This window comes from Belonocnema kinseyi, chromosome 8, assembly GCF_010883055.1.
Source record: "Belonocnema kinseyi isolate 2016_QV_RU_SX_M_011 chromosome 8, B_treatae_v1, whole genome shotgun sequence".
NCBI classification, from domain to species: Eukaryota; Metazoa; Arthropoda; class Insecta; order Hymenoptera; family Cynipidae; genus Belonocnema; species Belonocnema kinseyi.
In genome coordinates, this window is record NC_046664.1 from 54737302 (window position 1) to 54759841 (window position 22540).

Below are 22540 nucleotides of genomic sequence, written 5' to 3' on the forward strand. Positions count from 1 at the left end.
TTTTTACCGTTTTCTCTCGATTTGACCTTCCAATGACCTTGAACCTGACGCGATAAAAATCAAAGGACGCCAGATTTGTATTCGGCGACCCCGAAAACCACAGTAAACCCGAGCTAACCTCAGAATACATGTTTAAGAGTGTCAAATCTCACGAAAATACAGTTGGTGGGTAGTGGTGTTTCCTATATTTGTAGGGGGTGGGGGTGGCTGGGGGTGGAGGGTAGTCCGTTTAGCGTGCAATCGAGTCTGGATACTTATAAGATACTACCATGATTTTTTCAGATTTTTTGGTCCAAAAATAAATTAGGCAAAAAACCGGCCTTACCGACCCTCCCCCTTTATATGCAAATTCACCCGGAATTTCTACAACAGCTCCACTAAAACTGTCACGATTGTGATGGAATGGAAGGCAGGCTGGACCAATTTCATTAGTGAATTTAATGAAACCAACCATGGCTATAACAACAATATCAAATTTGCTGTTTCGTTCATTAATTACATATGAAGGATGTATAACATAACCCGCGACTTGCAAAAGAATTGCATTCGAATCAATACCTGAAATTGAAAAAAAAATTAAAGAAAATGTTAATCTTATCCTGTTAAAAAAAAATAGGTGGAAAAAAATTATCGAAAATCTCGCACTTATTCTTCTCCCCTACCTCAAATGTTAAAAAAGATGTAGATTCTAAAATAGAATTTTAAAGCTTTTGAAGGATTTCGAAAGATTTCGAATGTTTTAAAATAATGAAATTTTTTTCTAAGATTCCAAGGAAAATTTAGAATTATTATTGTAAATAATTGAAATAAAATATTTAAACTAATTTAAAAAACAAGTAATATTATTTTAATCTAAGAAATACTTGGAATTTTCAAAAACTTTGAATGGCGTCAAGAGAATAAAAAAATGCGTTCAATCATTTTTTTCCAACGTTTATTTTTCAAATATATTTGAGATGTTTTTGGATTGATGATTTAACCATATTGTTAAAAATTAGTTTCTTTTAATTAATTCCGCTGGTTTTTTATTTAAAATTGCCGGTTCTTTTGATTGAAATATTTACTAATAAATTTTGCGTTACGAATTCAACATTTTAGTTGAAAATTCACCCTTTTTATTAAAAAATTATTCCTCTTGGTAAAAATTTCATGTGGTTGGTTGAAAATTTAACTATTTTGTTGTAATTTTTTTTGTGTTTTTATCCTAATGAGAAGGTATTAGTTTTATGTGAAATTTCACTTTACCGGTTTTTATCGAATCTCCACGTTTTGAGTCAGAAAAAAAACGATTTTTACGGAGGTGTCTGTATGTCTGTAGTCCCAGTCTATATTCTGTAGGGAAGATAACTTACGAGAAATTGATCCGAGTGGATTCTGCTTTTTCAAGATTTAAAAATTCCCAGGCATTTAGATAAAAAATGTATTATATTTGATATAAAACTGTGTAGCATAATATAGCAAAGTTAAAATTTGGGGCAAAATCGAGTACGAAGCACGAAATACGTTATGAGAATGTGTTCGTTGAAAGCAAAAGAGCTTTAACAAAAGAGAGTTCAAAATCACAAAATTACAGTTGTCGGTCCGTTCACCTTTGATTTTAAAATGTCTGTCAAACTTTCGAGCTAAGCCTTTTAACGAAAGAGAATTTACAATCACAAAATTACAGTGGTGGATGTTTTCAGTCCTAATTATAAAAGTTTTGCGCAAGAAAGTGCGAAAAATATAATGACCAAGCGAGGAGCGCGAGGTAAATACATAATCGAGTGCGAATCGCGAGAACCAACAGTCGCGCGCCCTACTCTCTAAATTTGAATCAGTGAAATTTCACTAATCCTCAATTACCGACTGCGCATAAATTTCTATTTTCTAACGAAAATTTCTCCACTTTATAGTGATTTTAGATTCGTCCGTATAATATTCCACATTTGTGTAATTTTCATGATAGAGTTTTTTTTCGCTCGTTTGTTCGCGTATTATGAGCGAACGTACATTTTAGTTTGAAAACTTTATAGCTCAGTTTCGGCGAAAGCATAAATGCGAGTGACTGATTTTAAATTATAAATTTCATGCCATATAAGCTGGCGTAATTATAAATATATTCCTAATATGATCTTAATGATTTAAGTATTTGAGGCTAGGATGATATTTTGGAGAAATTCTTCACTTTCAGTTGTTTTATTTAACGTCACATATTAAATTTCAGTTCAGTTGACAATTTTACACTTTTGTGCAATTTTAGACATTTCTATACTAATTTCACGCCGCTGCGCGTGAGTCCACTTTTTACATACGTTGAGCGTACTAAAATTCCACAACCTTTTTTTACAGTGTCGTAAAAACTTAAAACCCATAAAACCATAAAACCCGTTAAGTAAGTACTTCCTATACGAGTTGGAGTACAATTATCCCGCAGTTAATTTAGCAGACTTATAGACCGAAAATTAAAAAAATAATTTTATTACGGAATTTTTCTTGCTACTCAAGTAAAAGAGAAACAACAACGGTTAACTTGAAAATTTAGAGGTTATGCTTCACATGATTTACTCTGGTGTTACTAAACTGATTAGTGAATAAGTTCGAAATCACCAATGAATCAGTGAAATGTCTAACTACTATTTCAATCAGTTATTTTTTCACTGATACATATTTAGAGAGTAGGCGCGTTCAATCTTGCGAGCCAAGGGAGCTGCGCGCGCTGATCGCGATGGGAATGTGCCCGCGCAGCGAGCAGATTTTCAAAAATTAATATTCTTACATCAAACGATTTAACTGTTTGGTATAGGACAAATGACCGAATAATGCATTTGTTTAATAAAAATTTGTTTAAAATATCATAAGATTAATAAACAAATGATGAATTTTGCTACAAATATAAAGTTCCGAATTTTTAAAAAATGTACATAGAAAAAAATGAATTTTTCTATCGAAAAATGCCTGAATACTGCATTTGTTCATTAAATTTGTTTATAATATTAAGAAATATAATCTTAAGAGACATTTTTTTTAATATCATATAATTTCCATTTAAATTTCTTGAAATATAACTAGAAAAAACGTATGATTAGGGAAAATCATAGAAAACATTTTTACAACAAATAGTTTGTTTATAAAAAATGATGCTGTTTAATATATAATATTGGGACATCTTTAGTTAATATTAGGTTAAGGAACTTAGGTGATTTCAAAATTTTTCCTGTAATTGACGAGCACAGTGAACGTCAAATAGATAAAATGGCCATTTTTTCGTTATATTTGTTTATTTATAAAAAAGTTGAAAACCTAATTCAAAAATCAGGTTGGACAACTCTCTTAGACATCTTACTAGCTTTCTTCACATTTTTTTGTTCAAGTCCTTCAATATTTGTGGGCTGTACGTTATTTTGAACCAAAAAAGTCTGAGGTAGGGATTTAATTTAGAAGTTAAAATAGGTAAGGTTAATGTTTAGACCGAATGTGCTACGTTTAAATCGTAAACATAATATTGGAAATAAGCGAATTCAGTTACATGTTATGAATTGTAATAATATAAATTTATGAAAATGATATACAAATTGAAATACAAATTCGAGTGCGAAGCACGAGATACGTGATGACAATGTATTCGTTAAATCTGAAGGAGCTTTACCAAAAAAGAAGTCACTATCACCAAATTATTTCTGACGATTATCTGACTTTTAGTTTAAAAAAATCTATGCACAAGTGTAAGAAATATACAATGACATTACACTGTCTTATACTTAAACCTCTCATATTGACATTGTTTTAAATAAATTCAAATTTTTAAAAATTCCAATATTTAATATTTTTTTTTAATTTAACAATTCCAATTTTAATTCCAGTATTAACACTTATGAAAGAGGAAAATTAAAGATTTAGCATTCATCATGAGAATTCAGAACTAAAAAATTGTAATTACGCAAAATTAAATAAATTCTTTAATTACTGACGTATTTATTTAACATAATTTAATTTTTATCTTTTATCCTTGAAATTGATGAATTACGAAATTATTAAAATTAGGATTACGTAGGTACTTTTTCACAATATGAGATTAGGCATGGCGTAGCGAGGCGAGACTCGAGACAAGACAAGGCATGACTCGTGACGACGTGAGGGTTAAAGGAGAGTGGAAATGCGACTGAGGTACTTATTTCTTTGCCACACAATGTGCAGCTAACAAAACGTACACAGTAATACAATATGATGAATTTTAAATGTAGATGAATTTCATTTTTGCATTAAATTAAGTAAGTCACTTAATTTCAACCAGAAATGGAACTTAAGTTCAGTGTCTCCTATCTGATATATGAGTAATATGATAATTAACTGACAGGTATGTTGAGTTTAGGATGATTTTCATTCGCGCGCTCTGAAATTCAATTCGTGCTGGCAGAAAGGCGTGCGCGAAATGCGATGCGGCGATGCGCAAACACTTCGACGGATTTTGGCGATTTTCGAAGAGGCACCAAGAGAGCAGCTGAGAGTAGCCAATATGGCGTCGATAGCGCTGAATAGTATCGATCAACACTGAGCTCATGGTAGTCATGTCGTCAACGTTTCCTATTTTGATATATAAAAAGGATGGAAGATTTACGTTCTGTACCTGGTAGCTTGAAATGGATATAAGTGCCTTGTTTTGTGTATGTAATGTATAAACATGTGCAGATGATATAAGGGATAAAATTCCTCAGATGAATAATTTATTCAATACTCACTTTTAACAAAAATATTTGTTTTCTGAAATCATTCAATTTTTAATTTTATAATATTTTGATATTCCTAAAACCGAACTATAGCGCATAAATCTTATGAATTTCAACAGTTAGCTGACTTAAATTTACCTATAAATTTAATTTCACACGCACGCGTTGACGGAAAGTCAATAATTTTTCTGTCTTAAATTAACCTATAAAGTACATTTTACGTAGATAAAGCAGTTGACTTTCAACCAAGCGCGTTACTTAAAGTCATGTTATAATCGCCAGTTAACTTTCAACTGGCGAATGATCCTTTTGGTTACATCTGAAAGTCTACCGCCTTTTTTTACTGAAATTCAGATTCTTGTATTACTGTGTATATGTTGGATATTATTACAGTACCACAGAAAACTTGTACTATAATTGCATCCACGAGTCCTGCCATCATAGGGAATTCGTTAACTCCAGTTTTTTCGCCACCTACTATTATTGTCTAAAAATAAAATAAATTTTTGATTTTGAATTTATATATTTGATAAGACTAGCATAATCAATCAGGCGCTACACGCACGTGTGTTTTGTGGATTTTAGGGGGAAAATTACTCGTGATACAAAATACAAATTTCGAATAGCTCTTTACTTTTTTGGTTCATCTGTGTTAATTTTCATAGAAATATATTAATTTACAAAACCGAAATATGAATTCTCAACGAAACATGTAATATTTAATGTTTTAAATAAAAAATATTTTCATTTTAAAACTAAAACCGTTAGAAATATCCAAAAAGATACTTTTCTAACATAATCGTTGAATCCTCAATACAAACATATTAGTTTTCAACCAATTGCATTTGCAGTCAAAAAAAGATAAAATATTTTCTTTAAATATATGAATTTCCTAAAAAGAACTTGAATTTTTCAAACCAAAAATATAATTTTTTCCAAATTTATGAATTTTCCAACAAGAAAATTAATTTTCAACAAAAAAAAGGAATATAAAACATTATGTATCCTCAACAATAACAAAATTCTTTTTAACAAAGCAGTTTAATCATCAACCAAAACATAAGAAATATAAAAAGATTTTAAAATCAAATCGAAAACTGCTGAGTTCATCCAAAAAGACGAATTGTCAACAAAATAGATGAATCCGCAACCAACAAACATGTTAATTGTGAACCAAATGCTCTAAATTAAAGAATGAATTAGTAAATGTTTCAAATTTCATCATTTGGAGCAATGTTAAGCAAGAATTAATAAAAATGCAACGTTTTGCATTTTTCTAAAATGAACACATTTTTAATTAGATGTTAAATTTTTATTTTTTAAATTTTTTTTCAAAGTATTAATGGTTTAATTGTTATTTATACATGAAAACTTAAGATTTTCTATTATGAATTTTTTAAAATTTATTGGAAAAAATAAAGATGTAACGTTTAAGCATTAAGTTGAGCACTCCTAAATCTTAACGATTCAAGGGTTTTTATTTAAAATTGCTTCGTATTTCATCATTTTTAAGGATAATTAAAAAATTGCTAAATATTCTATGTAAATAGATTTTTTATAAAAAATTTCGAATTGAGTTCTCTAAAAAGGAATATTTTTGAATAAAACAATATTTGAATGAGATTTAAAATTAAATAGAAGCGCTCTTTAAAATTAATTATTGTTTATTTCTTAATACCAAGTGTCTCGTCGTCCCGAAATTAGGGATGACTAGCCTATTCTCACCATTTGGCCAGGCTTCCCGAAATTCGGGATGACTAGCCTATTTTCACCATTTGGCTAGTCGTTCCGATAATTATGTAGTTTTTTAATTTTACTCCTTTTGAGTTGGCCAAAGATTATTTAAACTAATAGTTGTCCCTAGAAAAAATTTCAGAATCAAATAAAACTAAAAGTTAGGTTATGTTTTATAAAGTGTAGCCCTTTAAGTTTTAACTCATCTAAATCAATTTATATATTTGCTCTATGTCACCGTAGTCTTAAGTTCGTTCAAAACTTCCCTACGAGTTCTGTGTGCTTGGATTGGATCTTACTTTTATCATTTGAAGCTTGATAAAACTATGAAAATGATATATTTTTATCTATTTATTTCAGTTATTAATACCAATTTACCAAAAGTCTTCACGTGAAAGTGAAAGGCCCTTAAAAAAATACTCTGTTTATGTAATGATCATTTTTCCATAAAAAGCATTTGTTGTTGTTGTGAAAATAAGGAATATCTTGGTAAAAAGTTTAGAATTTCTTTAAATTGGACTTGCTACTAGAAATAATTTAAGTCACACCCATAAACCTTTCCATTATCTCATAATGGGAAAAGCTGCCTTGTGTCTAATCATAGAAGTAATTCATGTTCACATCTCCTACCCCTTTTCCAACGCCCCACGAGGGGCGGCAAAGTCCCCCTGTGACTGGTCACAGAGATAATGTAAAATCACATCCCTGCCACTTTTTCAGTGTCTCGTGGGGGAGGGAAGGCATTTTGGTAACTGGTTACAGAAATAATGTAAGATCACGCCCCTGTCCCTTTTTCAATGCCTCGTGGGGGCGGGAAGGCTGCCCTGTAACTGGTCACAGACATAATATAAGATCACACACTTGCTTCTTTTCAATGCCTCGTGGGGGCGTTAAGGTACCCCTGTGACTGATCACAGAAATAATTCAAGGTCACACCCTACCCCTTTTCCAACGCATTATGGGGGCGGGCAGGCACCCTTGCGACTGGCTACAGAAATAATGTAAAATCACATCCCTACCCCTTTTTCAGCGTCTCGTGGAGGGAGGGAATGCATTTTGGTGACTCGTCACAGAAATAATTCAAGATCACACCCCTGTCCCTTTTCCAACGCCTCGTGAGGGCGAGAAGGCACCCCTGTTCCGTGGGGAGAGACACACCTGTGACTAGTTACAAAAATATATCAAGTCACGTTCTTACCTCTTTTACAGCACCTGGTCGTGTGCTAGAAGGCACCTCTGTGACTGGTCACAGAAAAAATTCAAAGCAAAATTTAAGAATCTAAATATGAAGCACTAAGAAACGTTTGTGTGGTCCTAAATTCCAACAATAATAAAAAAAGTTATTATGTAACCATTTTTTTTTAATAATTATAATGGCATTAACAATGTTAGTTTATAAAATAAAATATCAATGATATGTCTGTATATTTCGAAACTTAAATAATAAAATTTGAAATATGTTGGTGGTAAGCCTGTTCTTAATAGATTCCGCTGAAGATAACCTAGTTATCTTGGTGTTGCTAGAGGTAGAACAGCTGATACAAATATAAACTAAAAATGAAGTGACAGGTGGTGACAAGGACGAAGATTTATCCAAGATAGTTACTGTATAAATTGATTAACAGGAATTAGTGTTTTCTATTATATAAAAATAAATTTTTAAAGATAATAAGGCTGAAAAATAGTCCGAGGCTCGTGGACGGAATATCACTTCATTTCATAAACCATAATTGCAGTATTAGCGTTTTTTTAGAACGATCGGCCAAATGGTGAAAATAGGCTAGTTGTCGCGAATTTCGGGATGACTAACGCTTTTGATAACTTTTGTTTAGTTAAAAGGATAAATTTCATAAATTGCATCATTTTGGAGACGACTAGCCAAATGGTAAAAATAGGCTAGTCGTCCCGAATTTCGGGAAGACTAGCCCAAGATGAATAAATGCTATTTATCCCGAAATTCGAGACGACTCGACGCAGCCTTCTTAATACCTGAAATACAGTTCCTTTTTAAAAATCATTATATTATTTATATTAAAAATTGAGGAAATTAAAACTTTTTCATCTACAAATTTAATCTTCAAACACTTAAAATATTTGACTGCTTATGACTTAAAAACTGCATTTTTATATTCTTTAAATTGAAAATGTACGTATGAAAATAAGATATGAAACTAACCATTTTTCAAGTTAAATATTTTACAATTACGAATTGTAATTTAAATTATTTAATTGCCAAAAAGGTAACAGTTCAACTTAAAATTCAAAAAGGTTAAGATCGAACTTATTACAAATTGAATTACTTCACGGGATATTTCCCGTGGAAGTATGGGGAGGGATTGTAAGAAAAAGGTAATAGGGGAGGGGAAGAAGATGGATGTAGGGGAAGTAAAAGACAAAAATTATGTAAAAGGGGTGTTTGAACGACTTAATGCACGCCTTAATAGACTACAAACCCCTTTCTTAGGCGCAAGCCGCCTACTTTGACTAATGTAATCCTAATTTATTTTTTTCATTATTATTATTATTAAATTGGTTTTTTTGTTTCTACATACCAGTTTTTTCCACCCACATCTACAAGTTTCAGCGGATTTAATGGCTTGAACATAACAAGCCAATCTTCCTCCGCGTGTGTTCTGGGTAGACTGGAAGTAAATTGCCATTTCCGAACCCTCCGAATCTCTACTAAATGTACCATTTCCACATAATCGTAATGGAACTTGTCTTGCGCCTAAGTATACAAGAATTTGGTCAAATTGGCAATTGTTACTTTGTAAAAAAAGAAAAATATGAATATTAACTTTATTAGAGTGTATACTGATCTATACAATTTTTTTAAATAAACTTTTTGTATACTTTCTAAAGCTTATTCATTTAAGTTTACTTATTTATTTATATATTTATTTAAAGAGTTTTTATCCTTTAATGATATCGATTTCAGATCAATCAATTTTATTTTTATTTCAAGAAAACGTTTAAATTAATTAATTAATTTAAAGTTTTAAAATACTAGCAGTAAATGCATGCACACAAATCGTCCGTTCATGTATCTGGATTATTATTTCTTAACACTAAAAATATAAACAATTCGAGTATCCATTATTAAAAAAGAAATTTATTCATTTGAAAAAATGTTTGAATCAATAATTTATAATATATCAATAATTTATAATTAATAATTGAACTTGCATAATTGCTAAATATAAGCGTCTGTTAATTTTAAAATTGAAAGTGTTCTAAATTAAGAGGTTTTTAATCAGAAACTCTCAAAACATATAATCGTATATAAATATATTTTCTAATTCAAAACGTTCAAATCAGGACAATTTTTTCTACCTCAAGAATCTCGAAATTGAATGATTTTTGATTAAAATGTTGAAAATAGGATAATTTCAAGACGTTAAAATTGAATAATTTCAGATTCAAACTCTGGCCTTTTAACATTTTAATTAATTAAACAAATTTTTCAAAGATTAATGAATGTCACGGTTCAAAATGGAAAATTGTTCAATTATATAACCTTATAATTGGTTTATCATAAAAATAAGTTAAACATAACAAGTACCTTTAAATTGATAGTTTAAAAAAATGATTGAATTGCTAAGGTTTCAATTTTGAATCGTTTCATTTTTAACGCGTTATTTAGAAATACACAGCCACACATACATGCACAAAATATTTTCCGTGCCTGGCGGTCAAACCATGTTTACTATATGTTTTTGGGACGCTCAATCTGAATCCGAGGTCCAAAAACCGCCAGTACATCAGGGTTCCCAAAAAACCTCATAAAATTTTTTTTGAGTCCGGACGTCAGACCATATATAGAATTCATTTATCTAATCATTTATATTTATTCTTGGTAAGCATTCCACAAATTTAAATTTGTTGCCAAAAGCCCTTGTGAGGACTATATGACGTACAAAATGTGATCCTGGAACCCCCTCGCTTTGTACATCAGGTAGAGCAAATGCCAAAGTCAAAACGTTGGAACGTTAAATAGCTTATATATTACAAGGTATTTTGAAGGTTATATTCAAGCCCGAACATTCTGGGGTATTTTGGACATTGGGCTCGGAATCAGCGACCCAAAAAATATATAGTGAACTTGGCCTGACCTCCAGACCCTGAAAACTATTTTTTTGTGTTCCTTTGTTATGATACATTCTTCAAATTTCCGAATAAAATATATTTTAGTCTTTAATCAATAATTTGTTTGTAATCTTTAAATGAGCATAAACCCATTTTATGAGATTAGATTAAAAATTAAAAATGTTTAGCTTTTGAATTCTAAATTTTTTTTAATAGATTTAAAATGTGAAGTGACTTAAAACATTTTTAAATTTTTAAAAACTTAATTTTGATTCCTAGTTCTTAAATCTTCTGTTTCATTACAAAAAATAATTTCAGCTAAAAATTGTTTAACTATCATATATTTTAAATAAATGTTATACGATTTCATAGAATTAAAATAATTGTTGAATTTTTCTGCCAAAAAGATGAATTTTCTACACGGTCGCAAGTTTGAGCGCGCCTGAGGCGCTCGATTTTATATTTATCTGGCGCTTCGCGTTCGATTATGTATTTACCTCGCGCTACGCGCTCGGTCTTGATATTTTCGCACATTCTTGCGCAATCATTTTAAAACTAAGACTCAAAATATTCACCACTGTAATTTTGTGATTGTGAATTCTCTTTTGTTAAAAAAGCTTAGCTCGAGAGTTTGAGTGCACCTACGGCACGCGACTGAGGTCAATCGCACTCCGCGCTTAGTCTTTGCATTTTTTCCGCATTCGGACACAGACCTTTTAAAATCAAAGGTGAACGGATCGATAACTGTAATTTTGTGATTTTGAACTCTCTTTTGGCTTTAACGAACATATTCTCATTACGAATCTCGTGCTTCGCACTCGATTTTGTTCAACCTGTCAACTTTTCTACATTATACACAACACTTTTATATCAATTATTGTACATTTTTTATGTAACTCTGCCAGGGATCTTTTTAGGCGAACGACTTTTGTCTGGTATTTTAAGTTCATACCTTGTGTCGTTTTTTTCAAACAAATTTAATATTGATAATAATAATAATATTCATTTTTTCTCGTAGCTTATATCGAAAAGTGCTTCATTCTTAATTTGTAGTTATTTCTAGAGCTCGCAATTTGAGATTTTTCATTTTTTTCGTATCTTGCATAGTTTGGCCAAAAAATGGAATTTTTGGATATTTCATTATTTTTGGTACGATCAAATTTGGAGTGTTCAACTTCTCGACCAAATTAAAAAAGTTGTTATCATAATCCTGTAGGGCTTTCAAAAAGCAAAGTTTTTCTTTTCTTGACTTTTTTCATATCATGCGTTTTTTGGCTTAAAATTTTCATTTTAGTTTGTTTTCTTTGGATTTTGAAAATACTCTAACTCTGATAATTTTCTTTTTATAAAAAAAAAGTCAAAAATATAAATTGTTTAAGTTTTGAGATACTATGAACAACCGTGCATAGAATTTTTACATCTTGAAAACATATGGTTTAAAAAATTTTGTGCACGATCAAATTTTGAATTTTCAACTTTTTGACCAAATTGAAAAAGTTGTTATCATAATCTTGTAGGACTTTCAAAAAGCAACGTTTTTCTTTTCCAGACTTTTTTTCGTATCATGCCTTATTGAGATAAATTGTTCAGTTTTTTTAATACTATGAATAACCGTACAGAGAATTTTGAATTTTGATAAAAGTGGTCTCAAAAATATTCAAAATGTGCCCACTTTTTGAATTTTCATCCAACATGTTTAGGACACTAAACGAGTGCACCAAAGGAAAATCTAATAGATTATTTTTTTCAAATTTATCGTGTTCACAGACAGACAGACAGGCAGACATACATACAGACATATCAGTAAAAGCGTATTTTTCGTATTTAGTGGGTCTCAATACGTGGACATTTGAACAAAACTGGGAGGGAGGGGCGAGTTGTTAAATTTTACACATATCTAATACCTTCTCTGATGAGAATGTGAAAAAAACCATTTATAAAAATTTTTTGCTCTACCTTCGGTAATCTTGTAGGGCTATCGAAAAGTAACATTTTTCTTCTCAAGTACTATGACCAACTGTACACAGAATTTTTGAATCATGAAAAAATGTGTACTCAAAAATTTTCAATATGGGCTCACTTTTAGTATTTTTATCCAAAATGTCTGACTAACGAACTTGGCACTTAGCTCAGGACACTAAAAGAGTGTACCAAAAGCCAATCTAATAGATTAATTTTTTCCAAAAGTTATCGTGCTCACAGACAGACATAAAGACAGACATAACGACTGGCAAATATACATACTGATAGACACATTCATAAAAACCTGTTTTTCGGATTCAGGAGGACTCACGACGTGGACCTTTTGACATAAACTAGGCGGTCAAATTTTATACAAATCTAATACCTTCTCTGATGATAATGTAAAAATGATTTATTTGTGACGTATAATTTTTTGATAGTTCTGTTTTTAATTTGAATCATAAAAAAATGGCATCAAAAACATGAAAAGTTAAATTTTTTGAAACACCACACATGCGATGAAAAAGAAATTAAAAGACAAAAGTTGTGGTGAGAAAGTGCCCACGCAGCGGGGACATTTTTTTCACTGTTAATGACGTTTTTCATGATTAAAGTCAAAACTAAGCATTCTCTCAGAAAGTGGTTAATAACAAATTTGCAGATCTTTTTCAAATGTACAATTTTTGTGCATCTATCTTTTACCGTATTTTGCACAGTTTGGCCGAAAAATGTAATTTTTGGAATTTTCATTATTTTATATGGTGTCAAAATTTGAACTTTTGATTTTTTAACAAAAATTCAAAAAGTTGTTATGATAATCTCGTAGGGCATTCAAAAAGCAACATTTTTCTTTTTTTGACTTAACGCTTTTACCACGCGATGGTCTAGATTGGACCGTACAGAAAGAGGAGGGAAAAAAATATCAGAACTTCACAGATAGTAAACTACCTTTTAAATCAGAATTTCAATATGCTCTAAAAAAAATTTCAAGTTAAAATATTCAGTAGTTTATTTTTTATGACAGTTTTCGTCACTGAGGTAAAAACTTATTCCGGTGTGGCAAGTATGTTATTCTATAGATGCGTGGCAAGCAAGGATTAAATTGAAATATTTCAGATCAAGATTTATCATTTATTCGTTTTTTTGTTGAAAATAAATTTAGTTTACTTTAAGTTCAACTATTATATAATAATGATCACAAAATAGCAGACAATTCACGATATTAGCCCTAAGTACGGCCGTCCTACGGACGCCGAGTGATACACGACAATTAACATAACCTACAAAATCATTGATCGATATCGATTTTTTTATCAAGTTTTAAATACTATTACATGAATTCTTTCCTTATTGTGTTGGGTGATTTCAAAGCAGGATATTTTGACTGCTGTGTTGATAACAAAATAGCAGACAATTCGCGACATTGGTCATAAGTATGGCCATCCTACGGACGCAGAGGGATAGGCGACAATTAACACAACATAACATAACATTTTTCTCAAATCATTATTGTCCATCTTCGTTTTTATTAAAAATGTGGCTAGAAATAGATTCAGTACGATGTAAAGACATATATAAAATCTTCCTCTCTGGTCTTTTGTAGGTTAGGTTGCAATTTGAAAAAGAATCAATTAATCTTATCTCATATAAGTGGATATTATATTGCTCAACAATTATCAAAAAAACAGTGTGTATACAAACCTAGACATGTGTCAATATGACTTCAACACAAAACTTTCCTGCAAACTTTAATATTCTTTTAGGTTTTTCCAATCATTTCTGTCTGCTGAGGATTACACCATACACTGTCACGATAGCACTTCCTGTTTTTAACCGAGATCGTCAGAGAGGGGTCCAGCCAGACCGCTTCGATGAATCTTTAAAATTTTTGCAATCGGGTCCGTCTAAGAGGGCCAAGGCCAGCACCCTGTCAGACCGTCTTAAGTAGACGGTCTAGATTCGGTCTAGCCAGCCGATCTCTCTACATAAGACTGCCACGAAATTTTTCCACGCGGGATTTTTTGGAATTTTATAAATGCTATAACACTGTACATTTTTGATTTTTTGAAAAAAGTCTTTAGGATAAATTGTTGGACTTTTTAAATACTATAAATAACCATACTGAGAATTTTTTAATTTTGAAAAAAAGGTCTCAAAAATATTCAAACTGTGCCCACTTTTTGAATTTTTATCCAAAATGTCTGGCTAACGAAACTGACCTTTAGTTTAGGATACTGAACGAGTGCACCAAAGGGCAATCTGATAGATTAATTTTTTCAAAAGTTATCGTGTTCACAGTCAGACATACATACAGACATACATACAGACAGGCAGACATACATACATACATGCAGACAGACATACGGACAGACAGACACATTAGTAGAATCCTGATTTTCGGATTCAGGGGGGTCTCAAAAGTGGACATTTGACAAAAACTAGGGTGGGGGGGGGGGCAAATTTTACACAAATCTAATCCCTTCTCTGATGAGAATGTAAAAAGATGACAAAGAAGGCAGCTAATCATGTCTCTATTGTGTTGACGTTTGAAGAATGGCAATAGCATCACTTAAAATTTCAAAAAAGGGAAATTACAAAAGCAAAATGAAATCGAAAACAGAGAAAAGCTCAAGAAAAAAGAACAGGTAAAAAAGGAAGCCTAAAGCCTTCACTTGTAGAGAAGATGAAACCCAACAAAGAGATCAAGAGATTGATGGAGAGCAAATACGAATTAAATAAAGCAAGAAAATATTAATTAAGGATTATAAGTATTTTGATTTTATGATTTGAGTGAAGTTTTTGTAAACTTTGACTGTCACCAAAGAAAATAAATAATTCATCAAATAACGTACAGTTTTTTATTTTAATTTTTGAATCTATTGAGCTTCTCTTCATTAAATATCCTTACAGAAATAACTTTTGAAATGTCTTTTGTTTACTTTCTTCTCACTTTAATTTAAAAAAAAAATTTTTTTAATTTAAATTATTTGCATCCAACTTCAAAAGTTATGGCCAGTAAATGGGACCTCAAAAATGAGAAGGTGGGACAGGCCGATTTTGCATAGATTTTCATTAAAAATTCATTTATAATTATAAAAAAGTCACGTTTATTTTTTCTCATATTAGAAACTAAAGATATCTTTCTACATGTAAAAGATTTTAAAACGGAAAACTTGATTTCCTACATTTAATTTAAGATTGAACAGTTATTGCTACTTTTACCTTTCTTCGGCGCAAGGTAAACCACTTTGTTAAAAACTGCTACATTGTCAAAAATAGATCTTATTTAATAAACAATGATTTTTTTAGTGGACTATTCAACTATTTTGTTAAAAATTTATCTTTTTCGTTCAATTCGGCTGACTGGAAAATTCGTTATACTCTTGTTTAACAATAATATCGTAAACTGAAAATTTAACGATTTCCTTTTTGGTTAAAAACTTGTCTTTTTCTAGTTGAAAAATTAACTACTTAGTTCAAAAAATATCTTTTGAGGTTTGAAAGTCAACTGCTTTCTGAAATATTTGACTTTTGAGCTTGAAGACTAAACTGTTTTATTGGAAATTCGTCTTTTTGTGTAGAAAAGTTTTTTTTTTATAATTTATCTATTTGGTTGAGGATTAAACTATTTTATTAAAAATTCGTCCTTTTTCAATGAAATAAACTGGTCGAAACTTTTTTTTCAATTAAGTTTCCTAATCTGAAAATGTAACTGCTTCTTTTTTCGTTGAAAATGTTGCTTGGAAATTCATTTTTGCAGTTTTAAAATTCAACTATGTGGTTTAGTTAATTTTCTTTTGGTCGCAAAATTCAACTCTATAGCTGTAAATTCATCTTTTATGGTAGAAAAGTCATCTTTCTTGGTTCAAAACCAACTTTTTTTTATTCAATAATTGGTGTTCAACATTAAACTGTCTTCTAGAATTTCTTCTTTTTGGTTCGAAAATTCAATTATTTGCTGGAAATTTAACTGTTTTTCGTGGAATTTTAATCTTTTTATATGGAAATTTAACCGATTCGTTGGAAAAGCATCGTTGTGTATTGCAAAATTTGATCATTTAGTGAAAAATTAAACTATTTTGTTAGAAAAAATTATTATTTTGTTTAAAATTGAACTCTTTGGACAAAATGTTACTTTTTTGTTTAATTTGTATTTCCCTTTTTGGTTTAAATATCAACGATTACATTTCTCGTTAAGAATTCATCTTTTTATTAAAAATTGAACTTTTTGGGTTAAATGCCCCTGTCTTATGAAAATTTACAGCAGTAATAAGAAGCAATATTCAATCAAAGTAACATTTTTTATTAATGATGACAACAATTCAAACAATTCTATATAACTAACTTCTCTATGAGTAGGACTGCATTTTTATAATATTTATCCTTGAGCTAAAAAGATGAAAACGAACTGATTTCATTTTCACAATTTAGTACTCGAAGCTGCTTTCATGGAAATTCATTCACCCATACAGTAATTGGCATCTGCAATATAAATAAAAGTGCTATTAGAATTATTTATATCATAAGATTATGTTTCAATTTTATTATAATAAATTATAAATAAAAAATTATAGCTATACGAAGAATTTAAATTGTATATGGAGTGAAACAAATTTTATGTTGTTTCATACACATTTATTATAATTCGAGCCATGTTAATCAGATTTTTTTAGAATTGTTTTCATATTTTTAAATGTGTTTTTTAAAATAATTTTTTATCACCTGGCGTAACCGATAGAATCCAATCTACAAAAGCACCAACTCGTGTATTTACTGAGGGATTTTTGGTTCCACAGGCGATACCATAACTAATAATTCCAACGCTTACGAGTCTTCCTGATGTTGGATTTTCCCATAGAACTGGGCCACCACTGTCAAACTAAACAAAATATTTTGTGGATACAAAAAAATGTTCAATTTCATAAAGAAATCAATAATATAAAGAATTCTAAGAAAATAGCAACTTTGTACCTGACAAGCGTCTGTTCCTTGTCCAAGTGTGCACATTTGACTGTCCACTAAATTTGGGAAAGTATTCAAACATTTTGAAAGATTAATAACACTCACTTTTGCTTTTTGCAAAATATTTGACGTTGGGCCAGCAAATTCAGTCGTTCCCCAACCTACATTTGAAAAAAATGTAATCTATTATTTGCTGATTTACGCTATTGAGCTAAACTTTTTACGAAATTACTTTCTGAATCTATTATCTTAAACTGAACCAGTGTAAATTGTACTGGTTGCATCAGTATTTTTATTTACCCTTGGCGAACCAGTGACTATCACTGGTCGCATCAGTATTTTGAATTATGACTGGCGAATCAGTGATTTCCTTATATTTACTGAATGAAGTAGTAAGTAACTCAAATCAAACAGCGTTACTGAATTTAACAAAAACGCCACATGATGTATTTAACCTTCTGGCTGTTTCAAGCAGTGAGATTTCACTAAAAATCAGTTACATTTCACTGGTTCATTCTCAGAGAGACAAATTAGTTAAAATTTACTAATTGAAAATCAAACATATTGTGCATTGTCGGTAAATAAATTTGACTATAAAGTTATATTTATTTGTTAAAAAATATATATTTTATACGCAAATTTACCCAGAATTTCGACAACAGCTCCACTAAAACTGTCACGATTGTGATGGAATGGAAGGCAGGCTGGACCAATTTCATTGGTGAATTTAATAGAACCAACAACGGCTATAACAGCAATATCAAAATTGCTATTTCGTTTATTAATCACATATGAAGGATGTACAACAAAACCCGCTACTCGCAAAAGAGTTGCATTAGCGTCAATACCTGAAATTGAAAAAAAAAATAGTTAAAGATAATTTTAATCAAATCATATTCAGTTCTAAGTATTTCTAAAACGTAAACAGTAACGATAAAAGAGGAAAATTAAATGCAACTTATTTTTTAATTTGAGAAAATAATTCTGTTCTCACAGTTTTCTACCCGACTATTTATAATTTTTTTCCACTCTTTCACACATTCAAAAGGATGAGGAAAATTAAATTATCGAGGAAAACGTCGAATTTATTAGTTAACAAAATGTATAGGTAACCATAAACAAAATTTCGGTGCTAGTGCCAGAAGATTACCGTTATCGACCAATTTTAAACAAGATGTAGATTATGAAATAAAATTTATTAAGCTTTTGAACGATTTCGAAAGTTTTTAAATAATAACATTTTTCCCACAATTCCCGGGGCAATTTAGAAATTTTGTTAACACTTAATTCAAGTAAGATATTTAAAAAAATTTGATTTAAAAAAAATAATATTATTTCAGTCTGAGAAATACTTAGAATTTTCAAGAACTTTAATAGGTTTCAAGAGAATAAAAAAATATTTTTAATCATTTTTTTTCCACGTTTCTTTAGCAAAGATAATTTTTTAAATGTTTCAAAAGATTTCCGAAATTACCAAACTTCAACTATATTGTTAAAAATTAGTTTCTTTTTATGAATTCAACTAATTCTTTATTTAAAATTAAAAGTTCTTCTGATTGAGATATCTACTCCGAAATTTTGCGTTGCAAATTTAAATTTTAGTTGAAAATTCGTCTTTTTTAGTAAAAAATTAATCTTCTTGTTAAAGAATTCATGTATTTGGTTGAAAATTCAACTATTTTGTTAAAAATTAACTTTCTTCAATTAATATTTTCACAATAAACAATCTAATTGTTTTGTAGAAAAATCTTCTTTTTCAAATATTTAACCTTTTTTTATTAAAAAAATAACTGGTTGAAAAAATAATATTTTGTTAGAGGATTCAACAGTTTTGCAGAAAATTTGTGTTTTTATGACTGTGGCATGTTGTTTTAGAATGAATTAATTAACCATCTTTATATGAAATTATTATTAAATTACTATATGGACTAGTAGTAAAAGCAAGCACGCCATTATTAAACAGAAATTTTTAATATTCGGTTTTTTAAATATTTTAAATGAAACTAATAATTATAATAATTATTATCAATAAAACGGACAACAGTTCCAATTGAATAAAAAGGAATCAAACTTGCATAATTTCTAAATAAATGCGTTAAGAATTTAAAATGTTTTATTGAAAGTGTCTTTTTCTAAATGCAACATTTTTGGTCAAAAGCTCTTAATATTGAAAATGTTTATACTAAAATTTTGCAAATTGTATAATTATATACAAAAATGAGTTAAAATTGTATCATTTATAATTGAAAGCGTATTAAATGGAAAAATTTGATTGTAAATAGATGAATCTAAAAATAAATGATTTCAGAATATAATTTCGGAAATAGAACAATTGCAAAACATTGCAAATAGAATAATTTTCTATTCGAACTTTGAAAATTAGATTATTTATTACTAAAGGAATTGAAATAATCTTATTTCTGATTAAAAGGGTTCAAAATTGACTAATGTAACATTCAGAAATTTTGAATTAAAATCATTTTCAATTCGAAGAGATTCATGTTTCACACTTAAATTTTCCAAATTAAATTGAACATCTCAGAGTCAAATCTCCTGATATTTTAAAATGTTATATTGATAATATATACAACATTTTTATTTATCATTGAAATTTACAAGAAAGTTTTTTTTCCAGATCAAAAGATAAATTCATCGTCATTTTCATTGTTTCAAATCAAGAAGGGAATATGAACACCATCGTATACTTAAACCGTTAAAATTGAAACTATGTTAAATAAATTTAAATCGTTTTGAAATAAAACATTTATAATATAAAATAATACTTTTTAAAATTCAACCATTTTAATTTTAATTCCGAAATTAAAAGTTACGAAGGAGAAACATTAACAATTTAGAATTAAGCATGAGAATTTAGAACTCTAAAATTGTCACTACTCAAAACTAAAAAAAAAAATTTAATTACTCAGGTATAAATTTCATCTAATTTAATTTTTATCTTTTTTATTACAAACGCTGTCATTTTTTATTATTTATTTTTATATTATTTTCGTATTATTATAAGGGTTTAAGGCCATGTGATGAGTATAACAGCTCATCAAGTCAGCCCTGAGATCAATATTTTTTCACCCATATTAAAAAATAAAAGTTTAAATAACATGGAAATTTTTTTCGGGAAATGTTAATAAATATTAAAGGATCGTTTATGGCCTTGCGAAGAGTTGGAGGAAGAAAAAAGTTTATTTATGCAAATAATGATTATCGACGAACACATTTAGGTTTTACAGCAGAAGTTTGACTTTTAACTTTCTCTGACGGTAATCATGCAATCTGTTTTACCCACAGACCCTAGAAGCTGATACCAGACTGATACGTATGTCAGACCAAATATGTTTTTTTGCATTTCAAGTGCAAGCATTAGTTTTTGCATTATTAGTGCATAATGTTCGTGATCGATTTTGTTGTTATGTCCCACTTTGATAAATATAAACCTCATAACTAACCCATTGAAAACATTGCAAATTGCTTGCAGGGTTTGTCGACAGCACGGTCGGTATTTCTTCAAAATAGAAATTTAAAAAAAACTTTCTTCACTATTCTAATTATTTAGGACCAGAGACAAATTCTTGCATGCCTTCTATTTATCGTGCCAAATTTTTAACACGATATCTCATTCCGTGTGGACGTAAGTTGGGAAAGAAAACTTCCACTGTTATTTTTTTCAGCAAAAATTTTTTCTCAAAATCTCTACCGGAACAAAGCAGAAACATGGACTTTATTACCTCCTCTTTCATTTCCCAAACTTTCAGAGCGATACCTCATTTCGTTCAGACGTAAGTTGGGAAAGAAAAATCGAAGACCAGGTTTGATCACGTGATCCTCTCGTCACATGGCCTTAAAGGAGATTGGAAAGGGGAATCAGGGGGTGGGAGGGGGAGATTTGGCGAACTTAATAGGCTGCAATAAAAATACATACCAGCTGAGACATCGTGATCTCCAATAAGAACACCTAATTCCTGTGCTTGTTTATTCGCCACACAATGTGCCGCCGACAAAACGTATCTGTTGGATATTATTACAGCACCACAGAAAACTCGTACTAGAATTGCATCCACGAGTCCTGCCATCATAGGAAATTCGTTTACTCCAGTATTTTCGCCACCTACTATTCTTGTCTGAAAAATAAAAATAAATTTTTTATTTTGAGTTTATATATTTTATAAAACTAGCATAATCAATCACGCGCTACACGCACGTGTGCTTTGTGTATTTTAGGGGGGGGGGGGGTATTCTTGGAACAAAAATACAAATTTTGAATGGTCTTTATTTTTTTTAGGTTTATTTGTTTTTAAGGCTAAATTTAAGAATAGTTAAATTTTTAAACAAAAAATTAGTTTTCAACTATTTGTATTTCCCACCAAAATAAGATTAAATACAAATTCTTTTAAATAGATAAATTTTCTAAAAAGAAGTTTAATGTTTCAAATCAAAAATATAAATTTTCATCTAAATACATAATTTTTCCACCAACAAGATTAATTGCCTACCAAAAAAGAGGAATTTAAAACGAGAATTATGAATCTTCAAGCAACAAAAAAAAAGAATCTTTAACAATGCAGTTGAATCTCCAACCAAAAAGATGAATGTTTAACCAAGAAGAATATTCACATGTTCAACTAAAGTGATGATTTCTCGGCAAGAAATATAATAGTTGATAATAAAACTAAAAACTATTTTAATTTTAAATCAACAACTGTTGAATTCATCGAAAAAGATAAATTTTCAATACAATTGCTGAATCCGTAACCAAAAAAATATGTTAATTGTGAGCCAAATGCTCTAAATTAAAAAATGAATCATTAAATTTGTAAATGTTCAAAATTATATCATTGGGAGTAATTTTAAGTAAGAATCAATACAAATGGAATGGTTTAACTTAATGCTCCAAAAATGGAATATTGTTCACTGAAACAATATTTGAATAGCATTTAAAATTGAAGAAAAGCGCTCTTTAAAATGAATTAAACCAAATTCTCGCTTTTAGTCAAGTGTCGGGAGTTGCCTTCAAATAGCCTCGGACTGAATTCGGGGGGACAGAAACGTAAACAGTGAGGGCCGCCTGACTCAATGCCAAT

General features: G+C 29.9%; 2 protein-coding genes across 2 annotated transcripts in view; both read right to left on the minus strand.

Annotated features, from left to right (window-relative positions):
* The window catches only part of LOC117178500 (venom serine protease 34-like), a 10143-nt gene extending 1046 nt beyond the window's left edge, over positions 1-9097 (minus strand). Inside the window, exons 1-4 of the mRNA XM_033369926.1 lie at positions 8990-9097; positions 5071-5190; positions 534-558; positions 355-456 (exon numbers count right to left, since the gene is read on the minus strand). Coding sequence (XP_033225817.1) covers positions 355-456; positions 534-558; positions 5071-5190; positions 8990-9097 — 355 coding nt within the window. The remainder of the gene's footprint in view (positions 1-354; positions 457-533; positions 559-5070; positions 5191-8989) is intronic.
* Positions 9098-16806: 7709 nt separating this feature from the next.
* The window catches only part of LOC117178501 (venom serine protease 34-like), a 9061-nt gene continuing 3327 nt past the window's right edge, over positions 16807-22540 (minus strand). The window contains exons 2-6 of the mRNA XM_033369927.1: positions 21382-21580; positions 18092-18295; positions 17457-17608; positions 17208-17364; positions 16807-16967 (exon numbers count right to left, since the gene is read on the minus strand). Of these exons, the coding sequence (XP_033225818.1) occupies positions 16942-16967; positions 17208-17364; positions 17457-17608; positions 18092-18295; positions 21382-21580 (738 nt within the window). The 3' untranslated portion in view covers positions 16807-16941. The remainder of the gene's footprint in view (positions 16968-17207; positions 17365-17456; positions 17609-18091; positions 18296-21381; positions 21581-22540) is intronic.